Source organism: Amphibalanus amphitrite, unplaced genomic scaffold (assembly GCF_019059575.1).
Source record: "Amphibalanus amphitrite isolate SeventyFive unplaced genomic scaffold, NRLGWU_Aamphi_draft 000633F_arrow, whole genome shotgun sequence".
In the NCBI taxonomy this organism is placed as follows: Eukaryota; Metazoa; Arthropoda; class Thecostraca; order Balanomorpha; family Balanidae; genus Amphibalanus; species Amphibalanus amphitrite.
The window spans coordinates 163589-172573 of record NW_024882127.1 but is presented as its reverse complement, the minus strand read 5'-3'; the positions used below and the strand labels follow the sequence as shown (position 1 = coordinate 172573).

Below are 8985 nucleotides of genomic sequence, written 5' to 3'. Positions count from 1 at the left end.
GCAAAACCAACAGGAGTTAAAACAGGTGAACGCTTGAGCGTTCCATGGCATCACTCGTCTTTCAAGTTTATGTATGGAATGCTATCCGATGTCGTCACTAACATGGATAAGGTTAGTTATCGCCTCCTTATTTATTTTGAAAATAATCTTCTTGGACGCATGACAATTTGTCACTTCGAGTCTTTCCATGGAAGCCAACACCACCTTGTTGACTTGCAAGTTGCAACCCTTGGCTGTAACTTGCTTTTTCGCCAGGACAATCAACGCGGAACTGCCGGAAGCCTAAAAGGACGGGCATAGGTTTTGTGGTCGCTGTATCATCTTGATTAGTTCTCGCAGATGACTCTCTACATATATAGAGTGGAGGTCAATCAGCTTTCGGCACAAACGACTGAATGCTTAGAAAAGTTTCAATGCGAAATTGAAATGAAGGGGCCGTTGAGAAGATGAGACTGCTTTCTCCTCCGCCGTTTTCCGTTCGCTCGCTCCGCACAGATCTGCTGGAACGGCCCGTGCCGACCGGGCGCTGGCTGTGCAAAAGCGGGACTCTCCAGAGCCTATTTTAAGGGAATTTGACTGGGGGGGCAACCTGGAAAATTGTCTCTAATAATCCATCAACCCTCGCCCGTATTGGTATTTTCCAGCTGCGAACGTATATGGGGGGGGGGTCCGTTGGACCTTCCCCCTTGCCGTTTCGACCCTGCTCGAGCTAGAGCTTCGTGGAAAAACGACCGTGTTGCCCGTGATGAAAGGAAGCCGATGATACCCAATTTTAACCCTCGCCGACCCTCGCCGACACAGGGGGGGGGGTTGATGCAACCCCCCTAAGGTTTTTTCGCGAATAACTCGCGTAAAAAGCTGCCGATTGCAACGAAACTTTCAGTACCCTCGCATTTATCAATTTTACACCTACCCTGAAAATTTCATGACCCTGACCCAAATGACCTTTGACCTGTGACCTACTTTCCGAGACCATGTTTGGCCGGAATCACGATTCGGCGTATGTCAACTCGCATTAGCCGCGCTTTTGCAAGCTTTTCGTGCTTTCAAACGTTCAAACATGTGATTTGATGTTGCTCCCATGCATTAGGGTGGATGTCAAGGTCACCTGAAGGTCAGGTCAGGTCAGTGACCTTTGATGACCTCGGTTCACTTTTTCGAGTTTTACATTTTTCTAGGCTAGTTTTTGGAGCTGAATTCGAATTTAGCAACCCGATGAACATTTACGAAGCTTAGTTTTAGTGCCTTTGTAACATGTTACGAAGCTGTCAGAGGCGGTTGACACCTACTAGGAATACCCGGCAGGACCCCTACTGGTTGACCTGACCTGACCTGACCCGACCTGGACTAAATGCATGAAGACATCATCTGTGATCAAAACTCACATGATATCATTCGGATCAGCACCCCGAAAAACCCCATAGCAGCCACACTTTACGACGTTCTAACAGGTCCCGATTTTCCCGATTTTCGGGTCATTGACCTGACCTGGAAGGTCACCCGATGACCTAGGACATTAAAATTGGATATCATCGGCTTCCTCTCGTGACGGGCAGCACGCTCGTTTTTTCCGCGAAGCTCTAGCTCGATCAGGGGCCAAACGCGAGGGGGGGGGGGTCGTACCAACCCCCCCCCCCCTTGTGCCGTCGAAGGACGCAAAATGGCCTGTGCCGGCGAGTGTTAAGGTCCTAGGTCGTCATCACTTGACCTTCCAGGTCAGGTCAATGACCCAAAAGTCGGGAAAATCGAGACCTGTTAGAGCATCGTAAAGGGTGGCTGCTATGTTTTTTCGGGGTGATGATCACGAATATCATGTTAGTTATGATTATAGATGATGTCTTCATGCATTTAGGCCAGGTCGGGTCAGGTCAGGTCAGGTCGACCAGTAAGGGTTTTGCCGGGTGTTCGTAGTAGGTGGCAACCGCCTCTGACAGCCTCGTAACATGTTACGAAGGCACCAAAACTACTTCGCAAACGGTCAAATGGTTGCTAAATTCGAATTTAGCTCCAAAAACTAGCCTAGAATCTTATAGAACTCGAAAATGTGAACCGAGGTCATCAAAGGTAAATGACCTGACCTGACCTTCCGGTGACCTTGACACCCACCCTAATGCATGGGAGCAACATCATATCCCATGTTTGAACGTTTGAAACCACGAAAAGACTGCAAACGAGCGGCTAATGCGAGGCGACATGCGCCGAATCGCAATCCCGGCCAAACATGGTGCCATGGTGCTAGGCTGCCGGTGCATCTGAAAGAACTGTGGGTGCCCCTGACAAGCCTTAAGTTCCAACGACAGGCCCGTGGTGCCCCTGACAGGCCCATGATGCCCTTGCGAGGCCGTTGGTGTCCCTGCTAGGCCGGTGGTGCCTCTGCTAGGCCGCTGGTGCCCCTGGGCCCTGAGAGGACTGTGGTGCTCCTGACAAGCCTGGAGTGTCCCCGACAGGCACGTGGTGCCACTTACAGGCCCAAGATGTCCCTGCGAGGCCGGTGGTGCCCCTGCCAGGCATGTGGTGTCCCTGCTAGGCCTCTGGTTCCCCTGACAGGCCTGTGGTGTCCCTTGGCCCTGACAAGCTTGAGGTGCCCCCGACAGGCCCGTGGTGTCGCTGACAGGTCCGTGGTGCCCTTGCTAGGCCTGTGGTGCCCCAGGCAGGCCTGTGGTGTCCCCGGGCCAAAGGGGGCGGGGGTCATAACCCATATGACCCACCATTGGATCCACCACTGGTCATTACTTGCAGACTGACTCATTTGACATCCATTGCAAAACAAGTCACAGTTGTATGTTTGTCACCGTGTTCCTTTATGCCCATTTTTATAGTGGGCACATCTCGACGACTGGGGGGGCAATTCTGTTGAGTGCGGGGGCATTTGCCCCCCCCAGTTAACATGTTAAAATAGGCCCTGGGACTCTCATTGATTTCAACGTGTTTTTAGCTGTCCGCCTGTATAATATGTCTGTCTGCCACTTGTCAATCCACTTTCTAAGCCCTTTCATAAAATACTATTTATTTCATCTCCACGCTGTAGGATCTGGATTCTGGGGCGACATAACGGTTTTAAAGGAATGTTTAACTCGGCATGGTGATATCACCGTCATGCGTATTAGAAAATGCCTTGCGTTTCATGTAAAAATAAATCACGCATATGATGCTCTGATGGGGAGCGTACGATCCCCGTGCAATGCCAAAATTGCGGTCTACTATGCATTGGCAGGGGCGTAGGATTTATGTTTTCAATATCATTTGGAACGCATCAGGTCTCGGTACGCAGTCAGCATATTATATTAATTAGATTTTCAGCAGAAACAGATGGATGTTATAGGATTTACTTACACAGTGAGAGCTGACGTGTCCGTATGCTGTAAGAGCATAGGGTTATTACGGTACGTTTTGTCTTCGGCTTAGACAAAACATTAGCTCTGCAGGCTCACTCACTGTCTAACTGCTCAGACTTCAGGCTTTGACCAAGTACGTAACTACAGTTATTACCTATATCGATCAAAACCAATAATTTAACATCAATCTTATGTAGGCAAAACTGTAAAAGAGTAGAATTGTCGGCTCTAAAGACAGCCTGAAAGTGAGCGTATGGCAGTCGGCACTAAAACCCAGACAAATACGAAAGGCTGCTAAATTGGGCATTAACGGATACAAAAGCGCCGTAATCCCAAAGGCGGCAGAAGCGGTGCATTCTATGGCAACTCAATAACATTTAAAAGCCAGTGGTCCAATCACAGTGAGGCTTGCGCCAAGTTCCACAGTGAGAAAAAAAAACATAACCCCGGGCATGGATTCTCCGCTCTAATCTCGCTCCACTGCCGTCTCATGCCGCCAAGTATAGTTGATGAGGGGTGCAACGTCTGCGCTGCGCTGTGATGCGAACAATGAACACACGGAACCATCCCATGAGACGTATGACATGTGTGACAAGATCGGGTCCTACAGTCGAAAGGCCATTGCAATCTACAAACATAAAAAATCGGCCTATATAGGTATGTTGTAATCTACATGTATTGATAGCTTAACCCGCGCACCGACGGGGGTCTGCGCCAACTTCGCACCGACGGGGAGGGGGGGGGGGCGGATGACCGCCCCCCCCTGAGATCTCGAGAACGAAGCAAGATAGCGACAAGCGGTAAACGGCATCGGATACGCACGGCCAAGATCTACAATTTTTACTCAGGTCATTTTCAGGTCAGGTCAAAGATGACGTCACAGGGGTCGAAAAAGTCAAAATGGCGGCGCTAGATATGGAGAGTTTTCTCGAATAACTTTCGAATTAGTCAAGATAGGAACAAACTAAGGGCATCATCGTGATCCTCTCGTCAATCCGCATCGAATGATATATATGTTGACCTCGAAAGGTCAAGGTCAAAGGTTGACCTCAGGTCACGTGACCTCGAGGTCATCATGTATATCATTCGATGCGTCTTGACGAGCTGAACACAATGAGACCATCCACGCGTCTGTATCTTGTTCCTGTACGGAGTTATTGGCCAAAAACCTTTGGTGACCTTTGATGACGTCACATGACCTCACAGCCGCCCAACAGCAAAACAGACCTCAAGGTAGCGAAGGTTGATCGTATATGAAGTCATGTATGGTATATGGGGCCATTCCGACCCGTTTTAGTGGTAAAAACAGGGAGTTGATTTTTCCCCCATTGACTTATAATGGGGAGGTCGCGAAATTGACCTGACCTTAGGTCACCGATATCAAAATTCCGAGATACACAAAATGTAGCTACTAATGACCTAATAATATCCTGCGACTTTCAAAGGCCTCCGACATCTACTGTAGCTCTGGCACGGTGACAAAGTTGCAAAAAAGTGACTTGAGGTTGGGTCATTCAAAGTGACCTGGTGACCTGACCTTAAAAGGTAGGAGGTTCAAACTTGCACACCATGTGTAAAATTGATGAGGTTATAGTCATACCAAATTTCGCGGCGCTACGCGCCGCGGTTTTCCCGCTATTCGCGAAAAACCTCAGGGGGGGCGGATATCCGCCCCCCCGTCGGTGCGCGGGTTAATTTTGGTATGTTTTCAAACAAATTTGGAAAAAGTCTAAATGAAAATTAAGATAAATAAAAAAAAAACAGTGGATCGGACGGTTAGCATGTGCGGCGGCCGGTGGGGCGAGGGGCAGGGGAGGGGTCGGGGAGGGGCCGAGTGGACGCCGTCGGTGGCCGCCGTGAGACGAGCGGCGGCGCACTGAGCCCCAATCAATACACGGGCCGCCGCCGCCGCCATGGCCGCCGGCCGCCAGCACTGACCAGCGCCGCTGTTTGACCGCCTACCGCAGCCCCCGAGAGCACCAGGACCGTCAGGTGAGTCCCTGCCGCCTCCTTAGACCCTCTGATGGCAGCCAGCGCGGCCCGTCGGTCCCTCGGCCGCACAGGGAGCCCTCAGGGTCCGTCGGCAGAGCCGCGCCGCCGCGCCGTCAGCGCCGCCGTTCGGGGCCGGGCCGGGTGTAACTGGGCGGGAGCGGGCCGGGGGTTACAGCGCGGTGTCTGCATGGCTGGTATAGTTGAAGCGTCATAAACGTCAGCACTCGGTGTCTGCGCTAGCCGATAGTGGCAGCCCAATGACCGTCAGCCTATGCGCCGCTGTTCGACCCGGTGAGCGCCCAATGGACGCCGCCCGGCTCGGCAAATACGTCCGACCGGCGGGGGCTGTCCGATATCGGTATGGTTCAGACTGTCGGACGGCAAACAGACCCCACACTGGCCGCGACCGGTCACTGTTTGTCGTTGAGTGACTCCAATCAACAGGCCCTAAAGGCGGCCGGGTCTACTGTTTGATCGCCATGCCGCCTTTTGACGTTTTCGGCATTCGCCCACCTTCAGTCGCCTTTCTATTTCGACGTGCATGTGTTGACTGAGATCAATGCATGGCCATGGACCGAGCAAACATGTAGTCTAATCGGCAGTAATAGTCGGCCATTGGCGTATCAAATAGCTGGAGTTTCCCATGGGGAAGAGGCGGAGGGAAGGGGAGGGAGGTGGCTCAGGGATCGTCTGGTATTAGTAATGGCTTTCGTTTTTGCATCATTATTTTTGCATCGTTCGGCTCTTATGGATGGTGAAATAGCTCACTTTCCATGGACACACAAACGTTTTAAATCATTTAGGATCTTTATCAACCATTCCTAACAATGTTTACTAAGGGTTTGAGATTGATAACAAAATAAAGAAAATACAAGTCCTGGAAAAAGAAGATACTGTATCATAGTGATCTTCATAAGCCCCTTTTAATCGACTTCAAAATAGGGGTCTACCTACCTATTGTATATATGTACATAGTTACCTAAAACTCGAATATCACATTATTGTCCCTCGGCATTCTAAATTCTAATAACTGCCAGAGAGAATTACCGCCATTTTTCAAAACGGCACACTTTTTCTTTTCCAGAAAATCCGTAGAGTTTGTTCACTCAGGTCACATCCGGAGCCACCGACTCGTTCAGAGCTACTCGGAATCGGCGGCACGGTCGGCCAGTCGCCTTTCTGTCGCCCCGTGGCTGCGGTAAATTAAAGTTCCCGCCGGACCCGTTTATCGCCTCAGGGCAGGCCTTAGAGCGCCACCGTCAGCAAACTGCTGGTTCCGGTCGCCCCAGATAAGTCCGTTGCCACCGACCGTTGCGATTCAATGGCTGCATTTTAATTTCCTCTTTTTTGTCGGATTTCTTCTGCCTTTTTAATGTTGCGCTTTCTTAAAAATCACACAAGATATTTCCTGTGCAAAGGTTAGAAGACACTTCATCACCTAAAAAGTATTCTTTTTTACTTGAGAAGTGCAACCCAAAGCCTTGCTTTGAACCTGCCTAAAATAACGTCATAACTTGCCCTTCCCCTAAACGAATAACACGCTATATTCCATTCACTTGTTTGGGACGCTAAAAATAAATAACGGAAACATACAAAGATAAATATTCAAAATCCTACGCATACAAGGTGGTTTCAATACACAGAGACCTGCGCACAAACATATTTCTTTCCGCGGAGGCTGTGAATAGCGCCATCAGGATAGACCGTAAATCAGTGTGTCCATTACTTGCCTGCTGACACGAGCGGGAGTGCCGACCAGCACTTCGTCTCGGGCCAGGTCAGACACGCCGCGCTGACCTGATCGATAGGTACACTCACATTTTTTTTTTGTGGCACTGGACGCATCTGCTGCATTCAGCAAGATTACTCGTGCTTTGTGAGAAATTCCTAACTCAGCTCCTCCGCACTTCCTTGAACCGCGGATAAATATGCACTCCCATGGCTGTCATATTTTGAGGACAGTGCCATATTCATCTTTCTCGTCTCGGGCGCGAACCCCGTTGTTGACATTTGACTGAATTTGGTGGAAAAGCTCACGAGACCAGCAGGCTTCCTACATAGGTACTTCTGCCACTGCTTTGTAGTAACGTGTTAACAAAAGTTTTTTAATAAGAGGAGAAATTTTAGCGCTACTTATGAGAATTGTAGCATTTATAGAATTACAAAATAAGAACGTTTCCACCTACCGCGGAAGTCGACAGCACTACCAAATCCCCGCTAACCAGATTCCCTCCCCCTCTCTTTCTCCCTCTCCCACAGAGGCCGTCCGATGGCCTGGTCCAGCTGATCTCCGATATGTTCCTGTTGCGACACCGTCGCGGGGCCTCCGGCCGGCCGCCGCTGCCCCGCCAAAGCTCGCTGGCGGCGGCTCGCCCTCCGTCGCTCTCCGAGCTGCCGCGCTCGCCCTCGCTGCCCTCCCGGCTCTCCGGCGACGAGCCGCGCGTGCGGCGCACGCTCAGCGACGCCGAGGAGAGCCAGCGGTTCGACGAGTACATGCGCTCGCTGAAGTGGGCGCTGGCCGTGCTGCTGCTCGTCTGCGTGGTCGCTGGCGTGTACAGCCTGTCCGGGAACCAGCGACTGCGCGCGTCCGTGGCTCGTCTGTGGCCTGGCACGGGGTGAGGCGGGCCGGGTAGAGCTTCAGCGAGCTCGGACACCACCGCGAGAAAGGTCAGCACTGCGAGAACGGCTGGGACGCCGGGAACGGCAACTACCCCGACTACGGTTATTATAGCCGTACCAGTATGGCGAGTACGTCGAGAATGACCAACGGCCAGCACGGCGCGAACTTCCAGCACGTCTAGCACTGCGGATGGCGTGCGATCGAACCACCGTGACCAGACCTGTTGAGGAAGGTCCGGTACTTACGCGCCCCCTGGCCCGATAGACAAACAGGGCGAAGGTAGCTGAGAGGCCCGCGCCGTCCGCTGCCGGCCCGCCCTGTTTTCTCTCACAACGCTGCACGTGTCGCGTCTAGGTGTTGCCCTGCGCCCAGTCCATCCGACGGCTTACGCTCTTCATGACTGTGATACTGCGCCGAACGCACCAATGCACGCGGGGCGGAGGCATTGCTGTTCTATATGGATGCGTTGACCATTTGTGGGATCTCGAATCAAGTCAGTTGTTTAGTTGTTAGCTTATCTATGCCTGTGAAGTGGCGCAATCTGGGAGCACACCGATTTTCTAGTCATTGACGCTTTTACCTGGCATTGTTATGTGAATGTAACCCTGTCTTCAAATATAAATGCCTTGCATGACATGCGGGAGTTTTTAATTTGTAAACACAACATTTTTAATTGGTGTCATAAGATTCGACAGCATCTGCGGCAACCAGTAGCATTCAACCAAGGAAACACCTGTTCAAAGTCAACGCTTCAGAAGATAACAACTGACCGTACACCTGACAAAGCTAACGCCACGGTTAAGAACCTAAAAGATGACAAAATGGCAGGAGTCATGACTCTTATTCTTCTTATCTCCTACTATGAAGACCTGACTCAACAGCCAGAGTTATGCTCTTACCTTCCTTGATCGGCGTGTCTCGCAGTCGCAGTATCCGATGGATACGGCTTACGACTGGACTGGTCACTATGAGCCGTTGCGTCGGTTGGTAGTCCCAGCAGAAGCATTATGAAAAGCTGATGTTGTAATCCATTTTGCC

At 51.1% G+C, this 8985-nt stretch overlaps 1 protein-coding gene across 1 annotated transcript; it reads left to right on the top strand.

Annotated features, from left to right (window-relative positions):
* Positions 1–5244: 5244 nt before the first annotated feature.
* Positions 5245–8575, top strand: LOC122363669. The gene is made up of 2 exons (XM_043333187.1): positions 5245–5327; positions 7587–8575. The coding sequence occupies exon 2, from the start codon at positions 7623–7625 to the stop codon at positions 7944–7946; it is 324 nt and encodes a 107-aa protein (XP_043189122.1). The 5' UTR covers positions 5245–5327; positions 7587–7622; the 3' UTR covers positions 7947–8575.
* Positions 8576–8985: the final 410 nt, after the last annotated feature.